General features: G+C 45.2%; 1 protein-coding gene across 1 annotated transcript; it reads left to right on the forward strand.

Annotated features, from left to right (window-relative positions):
- The first annotated feature begins 18824 nt into the window (after window positions 1-18824).
- LOC136535035 (protein indeterminate-domain 16-like) lies at window positions 18825-23932 on the forward strand. The gene is made up of 3 exons (XM_066527383.1): window positions 18825-19211; window positions 19408-19894; window positions 23010-23932. The coding sequence occupies exons 1-3, from the start codon at window positions 19031-19033 to the stop codon at window positions 23695-23697; spliced, it is 1356 nt and encodes a 451-aa protein (XP_066383480.1). The 5' UTR covers window positions 18825-19030; the 3' UTR covers window positions 23698-23932.
- Window positions 23933-24263: the final 331 nt, after the last annotated feature.

The raw sequence follows: 24263 nt of genomic DNA on the forward strand, positions 1-24263 counted from the left end.
TGAAAAAAAATACTATTTATTGGTTGAAAAAATATGGCTTATAAGCCCAGCGAACCGGACGAATATCGATGTGATCTTAAACAAAGTGGCCACCCGACAGACAGGGACGTGGGCTAGCTGGAAAACTAGCTTAAGTGCTTGTCATGACCGATGTTGTTTATGCGCCACACTGTGGTGGCCTGCTGCCATGCATCAGTTTACTTACACCAATGCAAGGTCAGGTGGGCTCGCTGAAATTAAAACTGTGTGTGTAAATCAACTTCAATTTTGTTATCAATTTCTTCTTCCAATCGCAAATATAAAGTCCACAAACACAAGTACAGATACAAACTGATAGGAAACGGTCGCACCTGTCGAGTGCAGTAGCAGAGAGTGCAGTAGTGCAGGCAGTGAAAGAGGAGGGGCGCTAGCCATGATTAGGCGCGGGACATGATGATGGGTTTGGCGGGCCACGTATTCGTGCCGCGTAGCCATCATTGAGTGAGAGAGGATTACGCAGCTCGGCACTGGAGGGCCCATGGGCAAGAAGGCCCATGTACGTGTCCACGGGGGGAGCGCGGCCAGCGCGGGCCCGTCCTGCCGTCCCCAGATCTCAACTATCGGATTCGTGGACCCCGTCTCCGCCAAGTTCAAACGGGCCGAAAGGACAGCCCCTGTAGGCCAGGGCCCAATAGTGCCTTGGCATACTTGACGCTGACGCTGCCACCGTCCCAGTCCCACTGCTCACACTCCACAGGGGATAGGCACAGATGACAGGACACGTTGGTACTAGAGCAGTGAAGTTGAAGTCACCACTGTTTTTTAGTGCTGTTATTAAACAAAGATTAGATTAGTGACTGAGAGGGCAGTACAAGTAGCGTGGAAGTTACTACTGGCGATGCTGAATGCCATGACAGGAGATGTGTGTACAGTAAGTTCAGGGAGTCTTATCATGCTTCATGCATCGAGGTCGATGAGTGAAAAAAATAAAAGGAGGAAGAAGAAAAGATGCGGGGGCGAAAAACACGAGCGGCTATGGAACAGTCGATGTGGAGTGATGGGGTTCATTCAGGTGATGGGTGTGAAGACTGACGTGCGGTGACCGTCGTCGTCGCATGACAATGGCGGCACTGTGGATTGGAGCACCGTAATTTCTCCTCGGAAAAGACAGCGGCAACAGCGACGGCAACCATCAGGGGACTGTTCCTCACCATGGGAGCTGCTACACAGATACCGATTGCCCTCTCTTTTTTCCTCCTATCAATAGTAGCAAGCACGGATCAAAGAGTGCCTTTGACCATATGTAGGAGTACTACGAGCTCGATCGACTCCCACACCTGAAAAAAGCAACAGGGTAGCATGAACAGATAGAGCTACTGCTTACAATGAAAAAGATCCGAAAGGCAGAATCATGGAGTACTACGTGCCGCATGCAGCAACGAAACGTAACGTGTGGAGTGGAGCTCGCTGGCCCTCCGCACGGCCGGCACCACCGATTCTGATGAATGAGCAGGCCAGCAGCTCGTCTCTCTTTTTTCCTCCGGTCAGGCGGTCACTGCTCCTGCACCTGGCGAGTGCTCCTAGCTGGTATAATCATCACGAGCGTGGCAAGCCTCGCCCTCCTTTCCTCCCGCATTTCCGTCCCTGACCAAAAGCTGGCCTCGTCTCCGCATCCGGCAGCGGCGATTACCTTGGAGGCTTGGACTCACTGGCATGCATGACACGCATCCTTTTTTCTTTCTTCCTCCTCCGTCCCGGAGGCAGGCACGCACACAGACACAGGCAGCCTTGCTCCGCGCAGAGATCAGAGGTGGTGTAGCGGCGCAGGCCCGTCTGATTGCAACCGCATTGCACTGCGTCCTTCCAGTCGGCTTTTTCTTGCCAACCGCCAACTCCCTCTGCCTCCCTCTCGGTGTGGATCTCCATTGCCAACTGAACAAGCTAGCTAGGGGGTTTCAATTGGCTCCGGCGCCCGAGAAATGAGCAGGGAGGGGAGGATACCGAGCAGCAGCAGCCCGTAGAGCGGAGAATGTTTTCCAGAGGGGGAGCAGGCCTTGATGTTTTTCCCTGTGGAGCGTCGCGCGACGGGCTGATGGGTCACTTCAGGGGAGCTGGATGATTGCATCGGCCAGAGTGAAAGGCGAGTGGTGGCAGACTGAGTAAAAATGTGCGTGGCCGGCTGCACATCGCCCGCCGGGAGAAAGATGGAGAGAGGGATGGTCGTCTCGTCTGCGCAGCTGCTGCTCCGTCTGAAACTCTGAATACGCCCAGGCACAGGAGAGAAAAGAGAAAAGTTAGGGGGTGTTTGCTTCACAGCTCCTAAAATTTGTGCACTTTTCGCTGGGTTGATAAGCCATAGCTGAAACTACTATTGACTGATTTATTGTAAGAGAAAAATACTGTTCGTTGGCTAAAAAAGTACGGCTTATAAGCTAAGCGAACATGGCGTTAGTCCCTGTCACATCGACTGCATTAAACATGTTTGACACTATTTAAAGTATTAAACATAGACTAATTATAAAACTAATTATACAGATTGATACTAATTTGTGATACGAATCTATTAAGCCTAATTAGTCCATGATTTGATAATATAGTGCTACAATAAACATGTGCTAATGATGGATTAATTAGATTTAATAGATTCATATCACGAATTAGTCATGGCTTCTGTAATTAGTTTTATTATTAATATCCGAACACCTAACGTGACGATAGATATGATATCCGATATGACACCTCCTAAACTTTAATCCCTGTATCCAAACACCCCTTTATAGCGGCGTCAGATAAAAAGGGCCAAACTGCTGGCATGTCATCTTGCCATGGCATGGAGTATGTGACTTTCTTTGTTCCAAATTATCTGTTGTTTTTTGTTTCCATATTGCAAGTTTGACTCGATTTGTAGAAAATACGTGCAATATTTGTATCTCCAAATAAATTTATGAAAAAACTAAATTAAAAGGTCTTTCCAGTAATACTAATTATGTACCATAAATATTAATATTTTTAATATATATTTTGTCAAAGTCATTTCTCCGGAAACGAAAACAATAGATACTTTGGGACGGAGTGAGTAGGTACCAGTGGATATGATCAAGAGTTTTCAAAATTGTGCTTGTTGGAGGCCGGGCTTTCGTTTATCCTGATTTGAGTTTTACCAATCATGCTGCCGCTGACCGTGCGGTAAATATCACCCCAATTCGTAACCGGAATGTTCCTACAATTAGGAGTAGTTTGTTGTAGCCAAAAGGGAGAAAAGGAATCATTTTCTGGTTTTCTCTCAAAAGATCCCTTTCCAAAAGGATAGACCGTCGTCAGGAACGTCTGTTGTTAAGCTGGTTATGGATGGAGCGTTGTTATTCAGACGCCAACAGGCAATGCAATCACTCAGATTTATATGAGTGTTCTCATGCGACCGGCCTATGGAACATCGTAGAGCATTCCTCAATTAGTAAGCTTGTCTCCCGGCTTTCCACGTAAGCATCTTCGTCTTGAGTTTCTTGGCCGAAAGAAACACTGAAATGATTGCTCAACGGAAGATAAACTCAGTTATGATATGAAATGAGCTAACAAATCTTTCCAATGAACAAGTGTTCTCTGCAATTACAGTGAAATCCATCCATTCATCTTTAGTTTCAGCTGGACTATGCATGCATATACGCCTGCCAATGTGTACGGTGGCGTAAAGCACACGAGTAAGAGTAATAATAGGTCGACACACATGGCCGTGGGCACTAGTTCATGTTGGATGCCAACCTGAGCTGGTTGGGATTCGAGAGCACGAGGCATCAGGCAGGCATGTACATACAGCATCCATGCATCGATCTGCATACGTCTGCTCTCTGCTGGCACGAGCTTGCAACAACTCCATGGCATGATGATGATGGTGCGAGAACTGCTGGGAGCAACGTACCCAGAGATAAAAGTACTTGCTTGCCTTTGCATACTTTGGTTTGGCGTGCGTGCTGCGTTTGCATAGACCCAAATGATGAAACAGGCGAACGAGGAGGGAGAAAGGGGCTGCTCTCAAAAATATATATACTCCTATATATGTCAATAGTTGGCTATTTTTTTGTGTGTGTGGAAGATGGTGAAGTGTGCTGCACCTTCTCCCCTGTACGGCATGAAGAAGTACCGTGTTAAATATATGGTATCGAGTACTAATCGATGATGATATGCTTGACAATTCATCATAGTTCTGATTAACCATTGACAGGACAAGCTACATGCCATCATCTTATTCTCTCTCACAGAACATTATTGAATTAGCCGAAATCAGCTGCAACTGGATCAGCCGAACGGTAATGAAATAATATTAATAAGGCAGCCACATAATTCATGAAATTATAGCCTTCTGTATCTTTCGAAAATTTTGTTTTGCATACGAGCGAATATAATAGTAAATGCCATGAGCAACACATTAAAAATCATATAACCACTTTAGAAAAAAAGAATAATAGTAGACTACTAGTACATCAACATCTTAGCATTGACCAAAAAAGGTCCTCTTTTAAGGAGTAGATCAAGCGTCACAGTATATTGTTACTCTTCACCAGAAGAATGCCTGTTTCAGGTTATGTAAAATACTTTGGTTTTGGAGTGTCATAGCAAACTTTACAGTTTTGAAAACTAATAGTATTTTTTTGTCTTTTTGGACATTAAAAAACTTCACTTTATACCAGTTTTTTTCTAAATTATAATTTTGCAAGTCTATGGTTCTAAAACTGTAGTTTTTCAACACCATAGTATCTTAATATTACAACATCAAAACATGGCCTATAACTTTTTGCACGTCTTCCTCTTAATGGAAAATGTGCGATGTGGCCCAATCACGGGGAAAAAATTGTGTGCATTGAGATTGGAAGTTTGCAAATGGTATTGGTAGATTTGTCTCAAAAAAGTAACTCTCATGTATAGTGGTACCATATTGAACTTTTGATCATGGATTGTGTATATTGAGCTTGAACATAATTTACAAATGGTATGCACAGATTCATGTCACGTGGCATTTTCATAATAGTGGAATTTGGAGATATATATATATATATATATATTTATTTATTTATTTATTTATTTATTTATTTATTTATTTATTTATTTATTTATTTGCCGCCAACGTATCATATTATTATAAGTTATTGATCAAACTTGTGTCTTGAGGAATCGTTTTAATATCCAAAATGTCACTGTTTTGTGATATGATGGGAGGGATCAGTTCAAAGTCTAAAAGCAAGTAAAATTCTGCTCAAAAGAAGATGGACTGTTCGCCGGCGCCCCATGGTTTAGTTCCTCCTCCGGGAAAAGAAGCTCACTTTTCTCCCTCTTCGAATCTATGCGTACAATACACAGCTTCGCCAAAAGGGCATCTGCTTATGAATATTGTAAAGACCCAGCTAGCCGGATCGATTAGAAAAGACATGTGTGAGCAACTTACTCAAAACTGTTTCTTAATGAGCTACACACATGCAGCCATCTTACACTGGTAGAGAACCGAGCTTTACTTCCGGTGGGGAACCCCCTCTAGTCCCGGTTCTCCACCCGGGAGCAAGCATCCGGGACTAAAGGGGGGTCCTTTAGTCCCGGGTCAGGAACCGGGACTAAAGGAGGACCTTTAGTCCCGGTGGGTAACACCAACCGAGACTAAAGGTGCCTCCTGACATGCCACGATGGCCGGCACCTTTAGTCCCGGTTGGTAATACGAACCGGGACTAAAGGTTTTTTTCTTTTTTCTTTTCTTTTCATTTTTTTGTTTTCTTTTCAAAATAGGTTTTCGAAGTCGTATTGTACGCTGCTAATTATACATTTATATGCGCATATAGTATGTTTCGGTTCAAGCACAATGAACGTATTAAATCACACAATTCAAGCATAGAAATATATATATATATATATATATATATATATATATATATATATATATATATATATGCATGCATCATATATATATTTACATGCATGCATGCATATGTGTATTTTACATTATATTATTTCATGTGCATATATTACAAAAGATTGCATTATAGTTGTTGTGACATAACAAGTTTCTTCTCATCCTCTAGCTTGGCTTCAATGGCAGTGTTGGGTCGAAGTAGAACTCGCCCTTGGAATCGATGACCTGCTCATTAAAAAATCCGGCTATAGACTCTTGAATTGCTTTGATTTGGTCTTGCCGTATGACCTTTTCCTCCAACCATCGAGTCTACAAGTTTGAATTAAAGGAAAATAAATTAATATATGTACATATATATATATATATAAAGACATAGTAACACAATCAATAATAATAATTAAATGAATATATAGTGTATTTTTAACGTACTTTGAGTCTCTCTGTAGGAGTTCTTTGGGAGAGCACCTTGATAAACTTGCAAACATAGTAACCACAGTAGTTGTTCCCCTGTTCCTGCCTCAGACACCACTTTACGAGAAAAAGATTTGTCATCCAATCTGGTGATCCGGTGAAAGCTATATGTTTAATTAATAAAGATGATGCGATTCAGGGGACTTACTTTCAATGGGATTACATTCAGTGGCGCTTTGCATTTTTCCATGTGTTGCTTCTCAATAAAGGTTTTCCAAACACTGCCCAATAAAAAATTTGCCACGTCATCAGATATAGTTAATCATCATGTTTGTGTGTATATATAGTTGCTAGAGATCCCGAAATTACCTCTGGATAATATCTATCATATCTTGGTAGTCTTGTTGTGGTTTTCTCATCGAGTCATAGATTATTAAGTGACTTTTCACCAGATCGATGTCCATCAATATCCAGTGATTGCTGCATGTGTTTATAGGATATAACGCATAACACTCATTAATTAACTAGAATCAACATATGAGCCATTAAGGCTATGATCGACATGATTAACACTCACTTGAAGTTATAGGGAAAGAGTATATCCTTCTTGTGGCGTTGGTTCACTAAGAAGTTCATGATGTTACTCTCTGACTCAGACTTCCAATTAGTCATTGGAGTAATTGGGTCTTTGAATACTATATGGGGATCAACAAAACCAATTTCATTGCAGCCTTCCTTTCTGAGCTCTGTCATTGTAAATCTGCATATATATAGTACTTGTTAGGATAATTTATATGCATATGCACACATATGATGAGTTTAATAATAGATCGAAAGAATTATTACTTATAGGCAATAGCAGCTAACTTTGTCCAGAGAGGTAAGGTGGCATAGTTGATGAAATTCTGCAAAGTCAACATACATAACATCATCGCCACGGAACCAATGTTCGTCTCTAATTCTGACACCAACGCAGAAGTCTCCACTGGTAGACGCCTGCATGTACCACTTGTTTAGCAGGTACATTTGCGTCCCCAGATCAGATAAGGCTTGAGGGTTGTATAGACTCTGGCCTAGTACAAATTTTTTCTTCCAAATATCAACCTCCGCCGCACTCTCAATTTTTCCATCACCAAACATCTGGTAAAGGTCGAGACCAGTCTCATCAAGAAATTCACCAAGGTGATCCAAATCGACATCCGGAGGTATGTTTGCCTGATGCATTAATCCTAAATTCGAACCATATTCATTACCAACAACTAGCGGGGGGATTGATTGGTGCGCTTGTTGTCCGAGTTGGGCAACTCCTTTCCCTGCCCGCTTCTTTTTCTGTGCCGCCTCAATTGACTTGGTGAGAGTGCGGTCATAGTCTGATAACGTTGATTTGGACGGCTTACGAGATTCCCGCTGTTGATGCTGGTAAGAAGTTACCTTTTTTCTTAAAATATCCGGAGCTACGAAGAAGTACGGTTTCTCTGGGTTTCTCCTTGCTTCTTGATTCATTTTAAGTTTGTCATAGAATCTAGACATGTCTTTTTTATATGCATCAGTTCCTTCTTCCTTCTCTTCAGATATTATTTTAGGAATAGCCCTTGGTTTCACGGTGGCTTTCTTTGCAGGCGGGGACTGATTCTTCGTTTGAGGGGCTGGCCTCTTGCTAGGCTTCTTGGTAGGCGGGGGCGGGGGAGGCGTTGGAGACCTCCTTGGAGGTGTTGGCAGCGGCGTTGGAGACCTCCTTGGAGGTGTTGGCAGCGGCGTTGGAGACCTCCTTGGAGGTGGCGGCTGTGGCGTTGGAGACCTCCTTGGAGAGGGTGTGGATGCAGCCTCGTCTTCCAACACAATGTCATCGTACAGAGCACTATGATGATCTGGCGATTGAACAATTGGATTTAGGTTGGGGGAGGATCTGCTACAAAAAAAGGAATGACATATTATTATGAGCAGATTGTTAATTATTTAAGCCAATACAAATTAATGATGTAGTGTTTTCATCCGCACGTACCTATGGTGAGGTAGTTCAGAAGGAGGTGGAGCCGACATCCCTGGAATGATGATGTAGCGCTTGCGCCATAGAATGAATGTCTTCTCCGCTTCTCCTAGAGTCTTCTCGCCATCACCTCCAGGAATGTCAAGAGGCAAATCACTAAAACCTTTTTCAGCTTTATCTACCGAGATGGTGGCATATCCTTCTTGGATTATATTCCCATGAATCCTTGGTGTCTTGGTTCGGTCGATAGGATTAACAAGACCGATAGCCACCTTGATTGTGGAATTCTCCTTCGGAATGTGTAGCTCACACGTTGTACAAGGTTCAGTGACGTCATCCACAGGGAAGCGCAGTCCTGTGTCCCCTTGATTTGGTATCTCCGTGGAAGCGCAGCTGCTTTTCAACTGAACAGATTGGCTAATGTTGATTCCTGGCTCTGATGCCTGCTTGCTTGCACTCACTGCTATTTGCACTTGCCTTTTGATTTCCTCCTGCATTCTCGCTTCAAGGTTTTTTTCCCGCTCCTGTGCTTCACGCACCGCTTCCTCCAACCTCTGGAGCCGGTGTGCCTCTTCTTCCTTCTTTCTCTGGCGACTTCTATAGGAAGGTCTGTCCTGAGGGAATCCATGCTCCCACGAGACACTTCCTTTGCCTCTAGTTCGGCCACCATGTTCAATAGTCCCGATGGCGTATGTCAGCTCATCCTTCTCTCTGTTGGGCCTGAACTCACCACTAGCAGCAGCTCTCTGAGCATAAAACAATCTTTCTGCTGCTTCTTGCAGTCTTGCGCCATAAACGCACTTCCCTGTCTCCTGGTCTAGTGTTCCCCCATGAGCGAAAAACCAATTCTTTGCACGTTCTCCCCACTCGAGTGATTCTGGTCTGATACCCTTGGCAAGAAGGTCTGCTTCCATTTTGTTCCACTTCTTAATGGCAGTCGGGTAGCCACCTGATCCCAAGGTATGGTGGTATGTCTTCTGTTGGGCATTACGTTGGTTCTTTATCACCCGACTCACACCCTCTTCTGAAGTCTTGTACTGTACAAACTCATCCCAATAGGGCCTCTGCTTTGAGATCGGGCCTGGGACAGTAAAATCTGGTGCTATGTTCTTCTTGACATACGTCGTGTATAGGTGTTTCTTCCAAGTCTGAAACTGGGTGGCCATCTTCTTCATTGCCCAATCCCTAACTCGCTCCTTCAATTCATCACCATCTATTATATCATCATAATCATCTGTTTGGAGCGTGAAATGTACCAAGACATCATTCCAAATTAACGCCTTGTCACGATCGGAGACAAAACTGATATGAGGAGCATTGGTCTTCTTCTTCCATTCACGGGTACTAATCGGGAGCCGGTCCCGTACAAGGTAACCACAGTGGTGCACAAATTTCATTTTATTCGGCCCCCCCCGGTTCTCCTGTATCCACATTGAACTCCGAGATGATGAAGCGACCCTCCAATGGCTTTTTGGGACCTCGAACATTTTTACTCTTCGTTGTAGTTGTTGATGTCGATCCAGAGGGCTACAAAACATAAACATTATTTTTAATGTCATGAGCACACATAAGACATATGATAATATATATATATAGCTAATAATAAAAAATATATACTTGGCCAATATGTTGTTGCTCATTTTGTTCAAGAGCTAAGTACTGACTCCCGTCATCTACATCCTCTTGCACGTTATTTTTAGCACCATCATCGCCGACAACTTGAGTGCCAGTGTTGATCAAATTCATCATCAACTCCTCCTCATCCATATTTCTTGGGTCGGCCATCTAGCTTCAAAAAACAAAACCAATATATAGTACGTCAAATCTTTGCTTATTACATGCGTAAAATCTACAAACAATATGCATTATTAAATCTTGCCCCTCGATCACGGACGCAATTCGCCACACTAGGACGAACTACGTCGGTACTAGGGCGAATTAGGGCACGAGAAAGGGCGGTGTGACAAGAGTGGCGGTGCTCCACTCCGCCGTATATATGTCTGTACACATGGGTGAACGAGGGCGGCGGTGCTCCGCCGTATACATAGAAACGCATGGACGAAATGCATATGAATACAAATGACGTATATATACGTGTCGGCGCGGTGGCCGGTGTGCTGACGACGATGACGTGAGGCGGGCCGGCGTGCTGACGACGACGACGACGTGAGGCGGGCCGGGGCGGTGTTGGTGCGTGATGTTGTGATCCTATGTACCATGTGATCAACCATGTAGTCATTCATCATATGAGAAAATTCTATGTTAATAATATAAGTATAAGCCATTATGAAATGTAAGTATACGTGTCTTATTGCTCATATAACCATTACTATTTCCGAAATGATAAGAATTTATTTTCTTCTTCTACAGGCGATCTCTGATGCTATGATATAAAGTTTGAAGATAGTCTTCTCGGAAAAAATATGTAATGCTCATATTACTTTAGCAACATTAATATATTATATCTGTATATTCAAAGTTCACAAATGAAGAAACATGTGATATTTTTGATAAACTAAAAAACGCTTAGTTTATAAACTGGGTATCAAAATTGAGTTCCTATTTGACCATTATATATCCTACAACAAATCCTTCAAAAAAAAAGACCCTACATGAATATATTTGGATAAAATTTCGTTAACAAACATTAGCGGATGGTTCGTAGCGTTGTTTCCAAATAATATATAGCGTGTTTATTATACAAGCCATGGATTTACATCGATCTAATTAATTTCTAAAGTAATTTCATTGGTGATCCTTAATTATACTTGTCATTTAGAGTTCCAAATATTCAAAACTTGCCTTAAGATATATTTTTATTTAAAATCATTTAGAGTTCCAAATATTCATTTTTAGTTTCTATAGATTTTGTGATTCAAAATTTGGAATTTTCAATCGACCTCGACCGTTGACATGGCTTACACCAAAGTTGTAGTTTTCGACGTGATCTATAACTCGGCAGTGGAGGGCTCGGACGAATGTACAAAGAGATCGACGAATATATCACCTCGAAGCTCGGCAGTGTACGAACTGGAGGGCCTCGGGCCGGCGCGGTGGGGCAACGCGCGGTGGAGGGCCTCGGGCGCGGAGGAGGGCGCGGTGGAGGGCCACGGGCAAGCGCGGAGGAGGGGCACGGGCGCGCGCGGTGGAGGCCGCACGAGGAAGAAGACGGCGGCGCCGGTGTCACGGAAGGCGAACGGACGCGGCGCGAGGTCGAAGAAGAGGCCGGGCGGCGGTGTTCGACGAGGAAGAAGACGAGCAGATCGATCTGCCAGGCGCTGGAGGTTATATAGCAGAGGAGAATTACTCCCGGTGCCAGCCACCAACCGGGAGTAAAAACCCTTTACTCCCGGTGCGTATTACCAACCGGGAGTAAAGGTTCCTTTACTCCCGGTGCGTGTTACCAACCGGGAGTAAAGGTATACCTTTACTCCCGGTTGGTAACACGCACCGGGAGTAAAGGCTTTTTTTGGCGGGCCACGAAACTGCAGCCCACCTTTACTCCCGGGTGGGCTTCCCACCCGGGAGTAAAGGTGGCATGCAGTTTCGTTTCCCGCCTGTTTTAAGCAATAGTCTTGTTAAATACAATAGAAATGCAATAGTTTTTATTAAATACATAGTAAATTAAATAAAAGGCATAAAATTATTTTGTTAAAAATATGAATTTTATTTTTGTTTATTGCACATAGGAAAAATCGATAACCTAACTTTTTTTATTTTTTGTTAGAATTATAAAATATAATGTAACTAATATTTATTATTTCGTTAATGCAAAAATGTAGTGTTTAATTAAAATTATTAAAATTATTGGTTTTGGACAGGAAATTTGTTTTCACATCATTTTAACGTTAATATTTTAATTTTTCATCACTCAGTATCCTAATTTACCTTTTTGAGAGAGAAATCCCACCAAATCAAACATTGATTTAATTTGAAATATGACATAATAAACATCTGAATTCACAATTATTACATAATATCTCAAACACACACTATATTAAATCACTATATCATCAAGTGGGCACAGCAGTGAACTTCTTCTTTACGTATGTCCCTTGGTTATGATCGCTTCGTAACCATGGAGTGTCCTCATCATTTACCAAGATGCTAGGGTCTTTGTTCACTTTGAAGGGCGGAATTCGGTCATCCTTTTCATATTCTTCTGACATGTCCGACTTGTCCTCAATTCCCACGATGACTCTTTTCCCTGAAAGAACTATGTGGCGCTTTGGCTCTTTGATTGAGTCATTATCGTTTTTCCCTCTTTTTGGTTTGGTAGACATATCATTGACATAGAACACCTGATTCACATCCTTGGCAAGGACGAATGGTTCGTCTTTGTACCCAATATTACTAAGGTCTACTGTTGTCATTCCATACTCGTTGTCTACTGTTACTCCGCCTCCGGTCACCTTGACCCATTGGCACTTGAACAATGGGATCTTCAAAGTAGGTGCATATTCTAGTTCCCATATTTCATCTATGCGTCCATAATATGTCTGCTTATTCCCATTCGGGTCTGTGGCATCTATGCGGACACCACTGTTTTGGTTGGTACTCCTTTTATCTTGGGCTACTGTGTAGAATATGTTCCTATTTATCTCGTACCCTTTGTATGTGACGATATGCCATGATGGTTGCATAGCCAATAAATACAGTTGCTCATGGATGCTCTCATCACCTTGACATTTTTTTTCGCAACCAACCGCCGAAAGTTTCCATGTGCTTATGCGTAATCCAAGCTTCAGTCTTGCCTGGAAACTCGGATCGTAAGAGATCCTTGTGTGTCTCAATATACGGATCTACCAAAGAGGAGTTCTGTAGAACTGTGTAGTGCGCTTTATTGAAATAATCATCATCCGTACCAATATATGTTTTCCTCCCTAGTGTCCCCTTTCCGCTTAGTCTCCCCTCATGTCTCGATTCAGGAACACCAATCGAGTCAAGGTCGGGAATAAAGTCAACACAGAACTCAATGACCTCTTCTGTTCCATAGCCCTTGGCGATGCTTCCTTCTGGGCGAGCACGGTTGTGAACATATTTCTTTAGGACTCCCATGAATCTCTCTAAGGGGAACATGTTGTGTAGGAACACAGGACCGAGAGTGAAAATCTCCTTGACTAGGTGAACTAGGAGGTGTGTCATAATATCAAAGAAGGAAGGAGGGAACACTAACTCAAAGCTGACGAGACATTGAACCACATCATTCTGTAGTTTAGCTAGATCAGTTGGATCAATTGCCTTCTGAGAAATTGCATTGAGGAATGCACATAGCTTTACGGTGGCTAGACGTACATTTGGAGGTAGAATTCCTCTTAATGCAACTGGAAGTAATTGCGTCATGAGAACGTGACAGTCATGGGACTTTAAGTTACAGAATTTCTTCTCTGTCACATTTATAATACCCTTTATATTCGAGGAGAATCCAGATGGTACCTTGATGTTGTTTAAGCATTCAAACATGATTTCCTTCTCCTCTTTGCTTAGAGTGTAGCTAGCAGGACGTAAGTAATGGCGTCCATCATCTGTCTTCTCTGGATGCAGGTTGTCTCTTTCTCTCAAACAACGCAGGTCCTGTCGTGCTTCAAATGTGTCCTTAGGCTTTCCATACACACCCATAAAGCCTAGCAGGTTCACACAAAGATTCTTCGTCAGGTGCATCACGTCGATCGAGCTACGGACCTCCAGGACTTGCCAATAGGGTAGGTCCCAAAATATGGACTTTTTCTTCCACATGGGTGCGTGACCGTTAGCGTCTTTCGGAATAGGTTGGCTTCCATGTCCTTTTCCAAAGACGACTTTCACATCATTGACCATATCGAGTACATCCTCACCGGTTCGGTTGCGAGGCTTGGTCAGGTGGTCTGCTTTCCCTTTAAAATGCTTACCTTTCTTTCTTACGGGGTGATTTGCAGGAAGAAATCGACGATGGCCAAGGTACATGACCTTTCGACATTTTTTCAAGAATACACCTCTAATATCACCGAAGCAGTGTGTGCATGCATTATATCCCTTGTTTGACTGTCCTGAAAGATTACTTAGAGCAGGCCAATCATTGATTGTTACGAACAACAATGCTCGCAGATCAAAGTGTTCTTGTTTGTACTCATCCCACACACGTACACCTTCTTTATTCCACAAAATGAGAAGTTCATCAATAAGTGGTCTCAGGTACACATCGATGTCATTGCCAGGTTGCTTCGGGCCTTGGATGAGCACAGGCATCATAATGAACTTCCGCTTCATGCATAACCAAGGAGGAATGTTGTAGATACTTAGAGTAACAGGCCAAGTGCTATGACTACTATTCTGCTCTCCAAAAGGATTGATACCATCTGTACTTAAAGCAAACCTTAAGTTTCTTGCGTCATTTGCAAACTCCGGGAATTCTCTATTGATTGCTCTCCACTGGGACCCATCAGCAGGGTGTCTCAACATATTGTCTACCTTACGGTCTTCTTTGTGCCATCGTAACAATTTTGCATGTTCTTTGTTTCTGAACAGACGTTTCAAGCGTGGTATTATAGGAGCATACCACATAACCTTGGCAGGGATTTTCTTACGTGGACGTTCGCCCTCAACATCACCAGGGTCATCTCGCCTGATCTTATACCGCGACGCATGGCATACCGGGCATGCATCCAATTTCTCGTACTCTTTGCCACGGTATAGGATGCAGTCATTAGGACATGCATGTATCTTCTCTATTTCTAGCCCCATAGGACAGACAACTTGTTTTGCTTCGTAGGTAGTGGCGGGCAATTCATTGTACTTCGGAAGCATCTTCTTTTAGATTTTTAGTAACTCTCCAAATCCCTTATCAGATACACCATTTTTTGCCTTCCATTGCAGCAATTCTAGTGTGGTTCCCAACTTTTTCTGCCCTGCATCACAAGTTGGGTACAACAATTTCTTGTGATCTTCTAGCATCCGCTCGAACTTGATCTTCTCCTTTTCACTTTCACATTCTCTTTGTGCATCACGAATGACCTGACAAAGATCATCAGCCGGCTCATCTTCTGCGGCTACCTCTTCTTCAGCTTCTCCCATTGCAGTATCATTGAAGCACGCACCATCAGGAATAATATCATTGTCGTCCCATTGTTCTTCTTCATCTTCTTCCATTACAACACCGGTTTCTCCGTGCTTTGTCCAACAAATATAGTTTGGCATGAAACCCGACTTGAACAAGTGTGAATGAAGAGTCCTTGAGCAAGGATATTCCACCGTATTCTTACATATGGCACATGGGCAGCACATGAAACCGTCGCGTTTGTTTGTCTCGGCCGCACGTAATAAAGAATGCACGCCGTCAATGAACTCTTGTGAGCGGCGATCAGCATTATACATCCAATGACGGCTCAACTGCATTACATGACATAAATATCATATTAAAACCTAGATCATAATTAATTATTTATACAACATGCGTGCCACCACAAAAGATACAAATTTATGAAAGCATCGCTACAATGTAGACAATCCCAACTACCACTAAAAGAACTAAAGCTAAAATACATTTCAGGAGCACAAGGATTTCGCGACCAATCTCAACTAAAACAGACAGATCCCCCGATTGTGCAACATCTTTGGGCTTCTTCGACTGGATCACTGCCTCATTAGCCGCCGTATCTGCCTGTTGTGCAAGATATTTTTGCACGAGTTCAACATACTCTTCCTCCCAGTAGAAGCCTGAACATCGTCCACTGCCATCCCACTGAAATTAAAACAAAAAACTAGAACTTTAATCACAACCATCATGAAAATAGGTATAAACTAACCATAATCATTAAATACGATAAAATAACTCACATTGCGATCCGGACACTTGTAGAAGATACGATCCTTGTTGGGACCCTCCTTCTTCACTCGGTACTCCATCACAATCTTCATCTCATCACGACACTTGCCGCATGGAATGAGAGGAAGGCCCGACCTAAGTCGCTTTGGAAACCCATGAGAGGCCGAGGACCCGGAAGCAGTTGCCATCTACTCTCTATACTCATTTTTTAATACACTATAAATTTCTTCTTTTATAAACAAATAAAATTAACAAACTATAAAATTATCTAGATCTCTAAACAATGATATTTTTAATGGTCATTGTGTTCTCGTCTTTTACTGCGGCAGGTAAGTAATTCATATGATATTTCCGCAAATTAACAGAAGAATGGGAATGTACACACATAACAGACTACTACGACGATATCGGGACGTGTGAATAAATAACCATCCGTACTAGTTGACCTTGCTTACGTGATCATCTCGGCGAGCATTTCTCCACCGGACAGCACCGTACTTGGTCAAGGAAGAGCTCCGATTCTATGAGGAAGGGAACACGGTCTCCCACGACCGTTGTCGCTCTCCCTCGTAGAATCAAAGCTCCTCCTTGATGTCCGTTACCGCTCGACAGAGAACATGCTTGCCGAGCTGAACACGGTCCGCAAGTTCAACTAGTACGGATTTTCTATAATTTTCTAACTATTTTCTAAGTTTTTATTTATATATACTACGTTTAGGTACGGTGATTGACAGACTACTACGACGATATCGGGACATGTGAATAAATAACCATCCGTACTAGTTGACCTTGCTTACGTGATCAGCTCGGCGAGGATTTCTCCACCGGACGGCACCGTACTTGGTCAAGGAAGAGCTCCGATTCTACGAGGAAGGGAACACGGTCTTCCACGACCGTTATCGCTCTCCCTCGTAGAATCAAAGCTCCTCCTTGACGTCCGTTACCGCTCGGCAGAGAACATCCTCGCCGACCTGAACACGGTCCGCAAGTTCAACTAGTAAGGATTTGCTATAATTTTCTAACTATTTTCTAACTTTATATTTATATATACTTTAACCTTCTTTCATGTAAATATGCAAGCTTAAAGTGATTTTGAGCTCAAATTGCTTACAAATGAAAAAAAAAACCACAATAAAGAACCATAAATATATATAGTGAATAAAATGGTATAAGAAAATGGTAAAAAATGAGAGTATGAGATTGGTAACCTTTACAACTGAAGAATCGACGGAGGAATCGAAGAATGGATGGAGGAACAATGGAGGGAGGGAGGAAGCAAGAACACTACTGCAGTGAGCTTCAAAATGTGCTGAGCTCGGGCTCGGGGAGGAAGGAGGAGACGGCCGATTTATAAAGGGAGAACATTTAGTCCCGGTTGATAGATCTAATCGGGACTAAAGGTAACTTTCCAACCCCGGGCGCAGCCACGGCCCGGGAGTAGACCTTTACTCCCGGTTGGAGCCACCAACCAGGAGTAAAAGTATACCTTTAGTCCCGGTTGGTGGCTCCAACCGGGACTAAAGGTCCCTGCCACCTCTGTCTGGCGCAGTAGCCGTTGGGCAGGAACCTTTAGTCCCGGTTGGAGCCACCAACTGGGACTAAAGGTATTTCTAGTCCCGGGGGCAAAAAATTCCGGGACTAGAGCCCATTTTGACCGAGGATCAAAGGTCTGTTCTCTACTAGTGTTAGCAGAAAGTCGAAAGGAGCGAGGAATGAAAAGCCAAGAGATCAGCAAATAAACTTTCATTAATTTGTGCGATGGAGGGAGTATAGAAAGATGTCAATGCCATCTCATTGTGCCTTAGTTTAGTCGTGAAGGGAAAAGAGGGTCAGGGATCAAGCTAACAAGGGGCCGGCACTTGGGCGAAATGATCGCATGCATGTGTGAAGAATCTTCCTTCGTCACTACTACTAGTATATGTGCCATGTTTTTTTTATACAGTATGCATGTGATCCATTGGCAAAATTAGCTTTCTACCATTTGGTCAAGGCAATCAAATAAAGGTTGAACATATATAAGTCATTATTTTTCCTATTATTTAGCATATATATTTAAAACATAACCTTTTTGCATTATCTGCAGATATGTATATATAACGACACAACACTAAATAAAGACCACATGCAATGCAAGTATGAAGAGAAGTTTGCATTATCTCAGTGCCTAAATCATCATCCTGTTCGCTGATGCTGAAATTTAGCTTATATATGCTGATGCTTATGCTGAAATGTTATGAGAAAAAAGCATTGTTCCATGACTGAAAAGTAGTTCTGAATAAGCTCAAGCGAACAGGGCCCATGTCTGCCCAAGAAGAAAGAAGGAAACTTAAAAGTGGAAAACAAAATGTTCTACTAGTAGTAGACACTATAGCTAGGTACCCGGCAGTTATCACGGACACATGGATGCAAAGGATATGTACAGATTAAGCTAACCACCATAATCAATTGGTGTGACGAGATAGGGAGAATAGTACTCGATCTCATGATCCCATCCATCGATATGATGATCTCAGCAAAGAAGCCCTAATTAAAACAAGCAAACAAAGGCTTGATAAAAGCTGCCCATCCAATGAGTATATGAGACACATTCCCCCTTCAAAAAAGGGGGCCGGGGCCACACCGATGCAGCAGGGCACAAAAGCAAAGAGATATAGACAAAGCCCTTTCTTTCTCTCTTTCACCACCCCTCTATCTCAAGCTAGCTATATATGATCCCCCCATGCCCCCAAAGCCTTTCCACACAAACACGACGATATACGCACCTTGAGCTTTCCACCCTATAAAGCCTCCCTTGGCACCTCTATCCCACTAAGGAGCAAAAAGAGAACGAAGAGAGGGAAAGGAGCCAAGCAAGGCCTGGTACTGGTAGTGTGTGTGACCTTGGCTTGTTGCTTGGCCAGGGCATTCACTCATCTCATCAGCCCTCAGCCCATTAAAAGAAGCAAACTCCCTAACGCTCATGGCACTACTGGTCAAGAGCCACCACCAAATGTTGGTCTCCTCCTCCACCTCCTCGTCGTCCCCTTCGGCGTCCCAACAGCAGCGGCAGCCGCCGCCGCCACCTCCTCCCTCCTCCTCCTGCCTCACCGACCAGCAGCCGTCCCCCGCCAAGCGCAAGAGGCGCCCTCCCGGCACGCCGGGTACGTTATACGTGCGTTCATTCTCGTTCATTCGTTATTAGACGCGTCTCGATCGATCATATCTTGCATGCATGATGTGTATATATCTATCGTCAGGGCGCACTTTGCTAACGCGTGCACCGTGTACCTCTCCCTGTATGTATGCATGGCTGATGAGATATACTCCTATGTGTCTGTGTGTGCCCCTGTACTACAGACCCCGATGCGGAGGTGGTGGCGCTGTCGCCGCGGACGCTGCTGGAGTCGGACCGGTACGTGTGCGAGATCTGCGGGCAGGGGTTCCAGCGCGAGCAGAACCTGCAGATGCACCGGCGGCGGCACAAGGTGCCGTGGCGGCTCGTGAAGCGGGCGCCGCCTCCTGCTGGCGGCGAGGACGGTGCAGCAGCAGGCGGCGCTACAGGTGGCGCTAACAGCAGCACGGCGGGCGGCGGCGGTGGAGGCGGCGCGCCCCGGAAGCGCGTGTTCGTGTGCCCCGAGCCGAGCTGCCTCCACCACGACCCCGCCCACGCGCTGGGCGACCTGGTGGGCATCAAGAAGCACTTCCGGCGCAAGCACGGCGGGCGGCGGCAGTGGGTGTGCGCCCGCTGCGCCAAGGGCTACGCCGTGCAGTCCGACTACAAGGCCCACCTCAAGACCTGCGGCACCCGCGGCCATTCCTGCGACTGCGGCCGCGTCTTCTCAAGGTACCCCCACACATGCCACATCTACGTATATACTCCTAGCTAGTATGTAGTAGAAGATTAGTGCTCGACCGGGCCGGGCACATGTGTATACATACGTGCAGTGGCGGATGCACGATGCGGGATAAGGGGGGCTAAAACAATGGAGATGTTGATTTGTATGAAGATTTAATGGTGAAATCAAGCTTTTGTTATAGTAATTAGGCTTGAAATCAAGAAATTAGAGGGGGCTGGAGCCCCAGCCCCCCCTGTGGATCCGCCGCTGCATACGTGCATGCGCACGTACGAAACCACGCACGCACGAACACGCGCGCGATCCGGCCACCCGGTGGTCCAAATGACCTGCCGCTTCGATCGTTCGGTCGTTCCGGTGGGATCCGAGATGGACAGGCTTGCATGGAGATAAGACAAAAGCTTGGTGCCGGCCGGCCGGCTTGCGCGCGAGTAGGGCCCTGCCTGGCTGCCTGTGTGATGAGCAGGGGCAGCCGACACCAATTGATTAGGGTCTGATCCCTTGTTTAATTAGCGATAGCAAGCTGACCACATCATATACTAGCAGTAGTTGCATGCGTCCATGCGAACGGACATGGGTGGGGCTATGTTTTGCTTGCATATTTGGCGCTGCTTGCATGCTAGCTAATCATAATCATGATATCTATCCATCTATCTATCGAGCTCAGCTACCGAATATGAATATATAGCTGATGACGACCGAGTGGGTTCCATAGTATCTAAATATCCACTACTATTAGTGAGGAGGGAAGAAATGACATCTTTTTTTTTTCTTTTGCCAAGAACAAGAACAAAAAAAAAACAGATCATATCATAACGATGGTGGCACATGCAGTGCAGTGGGATATGATCGTTTCGGTGGCGGGTTGCGGTAGGACCGAAAATTCCAACGCGACGGGCGACAGCGATGCCGCATCCACCAGAAACTGTCTTGGCGCATGCGTTTTTCTTTCTCCCCACTGTGCTCACGGATACTCGAGAGAATCTGACATGCATCCATCAATCCATGCATGCTATTTAGTTTCACTGTTATCCTTAACGACACGTCGGGTAAAAACACTCTCGCTCCCCCTAATGAAATGACGTACATGACTTGTGCATGTTCGAGAAAAAAAATGGCCTATTCGCTTGAACTCAGTCGGCTTTAATACCAGCCGAATAGGTCTAAAACCACTATTATTTAGCTTCTTCGAGTAAAAAATTATAAGTTGTTTTATCTTTTCGAGGTATACAATTTTTATTACGCATCTACGTATACATTATGTTTAGGTATATACTAAAAGTTATGTATCTAAAAAAAATTTAGAACGACCTGTAATTTAAAATAAAAAAAATAAATACTTGGCATGCCTACGTACTTATGCATGCACTCGGAGCTAGCATGCAGAGACTTTGACTATATGCTCAGGTGAACATGTTACTAGCTCCTGACGGAGTTAGGAACAACTGACCAGACTAGCCAGCAGCTGAGCATTCAGCGAGTGGTCGTCAAAGGCTCTCTAGGTAGAGACAAGCTGCTCCATTCCTCGGACCCCCTGGGCCCGATCCACCAAAGTACAGGCGCCACACCCACACACACGCACCGCGCACCACGGCCGCCGCGCTGCGCAGCGCCCATGTGCTCTGGCTCCGTCCACCTCCTTTTCCTACAAAACAACAACACCGGCATGGCCTAACACCTTCAATAATTGGCATTGGCAGCCACACTCTCTTGTCACTGACCAGCACATAGATGTACCACCCGGACGGCAGGACATGCCTCTTTCCATCTCGATGCATATGGGACCTCATACACATGCATGCATGTCTCCATATCGCCCATCTCTAGCTGATATCATCCTTGTTACGTAGCTTCCATTCCATGTTACAATTAGATACTAAGTACCTACGTGTACATACACACCTAGGTATATATGTTCACTTTTCCTAATCGTCAGCAGGCGATACCGTATCTACACTCCTGACTTGATTTTTCCGCCATCCAGCAAAATCTCAGCCTTACATGCTTATGAGTCAACGGTGAAGATCGTGGCCTGAAAACATACTATATTTTAGGCACTTAAAAATATAGCAAGTGTCATATATGTTAGTGGTCCTTGGATTGATCATTTGTTTTTTTGCTCGCTCATTCAGGCCTTGTTTAAATCTAGGGTATAAAGTTTTGGGTTGTTACATCGGTATGGGGGTGTCACATGGGGAGTTCGGATACTAATAAAAACACAAATTACATAATCCGTCAGTAGTCCACGACATAAATTTATTAAGCCTAATTAATTCATCATTAGCGCATGTGTTACTGTAGCACCATGTTATCAAATCATTGACTAATTAAGCTTAAAAGATTCGTCTCACAAAATAGTCGTAAACTGTATAATTAATTATTTTTTTAGTTTATATTTAATACTCCATGCATGTGTCTAAATATTTGATGGGATAGGGAGTAAACTTTAAGAGAGGAACTGCCTAATGTTTATATATGGCACGTACTCATCCAAAAAAAACTGACGAATTGCATGTATACATATAGCTAGCGCGCCCCACAGAGCATAACCATGTACTGTAGCTGTCGGTCCCCTGAACTGAAATCGATGCTTCGAGTGGAAAGCCAATTATTCGCTTGATGGTATCGGTCATGATACAGTGTTTTTTTTCACAACAAAATAGTATTAGGCGACTTATAAACCACAAAAACAATCAGCGAACAAGGTGTTATATTGCCGCTCCCTAAGCTAGATTGTTGTTGGATCGGCACGCACCGGTCGGCCTCCATCGCCCATCGCTAGCTGCTGCCCGTGATCGATGCGTTGCTTTCCCGGGCGTGTAGGCTCGCGCGCGTGAGTCAGCAATCAGCATGCAGGCGATCAGCCAATAATGCATACACGCCGTGCGGTCTCTTTCCTCTCACGCGCGCCCGCCCGGCGCCCGCCCAGGAAGGCACCTAGCGTCGCGGTGGCGGTGCAAAGGGGCTTTGCCATCTCGCGCACGCACGCATGATGTGCCGATCCCTACTCGTGACAGCGACATGCAGCCTCTCTACTGATCTGATCACCGTAACCACCCACGTTAGCGAGGAAGGAGCAGATAATGTTGCTTTTATTCGGTGCAGGGTGGAGAGCTTCATCGAGCACCAGGACGCGTGCAACTCCAGCCGGATGCGCGGCGAGGCGGTGGTGGCCGTGCCGCCGACGGCGCTCCCGGTCATCCGTCCCGCCGTCCCGCGGCATCCGCCCACGGTGGCACAACCGCCACCGGAGCTCCAGCTCCTCCCGGCCTCCTCAGCGCCGCCGCGGACTAGCACAACGACCACCTCTCTGTCCACCACCACCACAACCGCGTCCCAGCAGCAAGAACCCCACGCGGCGGCGGAGGCGACGACGACGAAGCTGCAGCTCTCCATCGGCCCCACCGTCACGGCGGGAGTCGACGCTGCGGCGTCGGCGGGCGCCGTCGGTGAGGAGGAGGAGGACTCCGAGGCGGAGGAACTGCGGCGCGCGGTGGAGGAGAAGGCCGCGGCGGACGCGGCGCGGGAGCGGGCGCGCGGGGAGGCCGCGGCGGCGGAGCGCGCGCTGGACGAGGCCCGCCGTGCCAGGCAGCGGGCCCGGGCCGACCTCGAGAAGGCGTGCGCGCTGAGGGACCACACCGCGCTTCTGCTCGCGCAGGTCACCTGCCACGCGTGCCGCCAGCGCTCGCTCGCCGTGGCCATCGCCAGGGGCGGCGGCGAGGGACACGCCGGCCCCGCGGTGGCCTATGACTCCATCAGAGGAGGCGGCGGCTTTGGAGCTGCTGGCATCTAGCTCCACCACTCGTGCATGCCATGCACAGCGCGGCTGGAGTTTGTGTATGTAGAGCTAGCTATGCTAATTCGTATGTAGGCCGGCCTTGTCGATCGTGTCGTGTGGCCATTACTGCATGGAATGCAACCACGCACCCGCTTGGTTTTTAGGGTGCTACAACGTGCAACTTGGGCCTGGTGAAGGTATGAATGAGATCATGCACGTCAAAAGACTCAAGTGTGTCTACGAGGTTCCACTCCAATTTGTCATCTTCAGAAAGCAAAGGGGGCTTCTTCATTGCATCTCTTCCTTGCCTGTGGTTGCCATCCGTTGCACTTCTTTGCCTCCTGCCCTCCCCACACTACACGTCTGACGTCTACACCACCCGGCTATATGCTCGAGGATTCCAGTGACGCAAGCACTAAACTGATTCCACCATAGCATATATATATTACCCCCTCCGTCCCAAATTATTAGTTATATTCTAACTTTCTTAGAGAGTCGATGAATCTTAAGTTTGACCAAATTTATATAGTAAAATAATAACATTTATGATGTCAAATAAGTATCACTAGATTCTTCATTAA

This window comes from Miscanthus floridulus, chromosome 2 (assembly GCF_019320115.1).
Source record: "Miscanthus floridulus cultivar M001 chromosome 2, ASM1932011v1, whole genome shotgun sequence".
In the NCBI taxonomy this organism is placed as follows: domain Eukaryota; kingdom Viridiplantae; phylum Streptophyta; class Magnoliopsida; order Poales; family Poaceae; genus Miscanthus; species Miscanthus floridulus.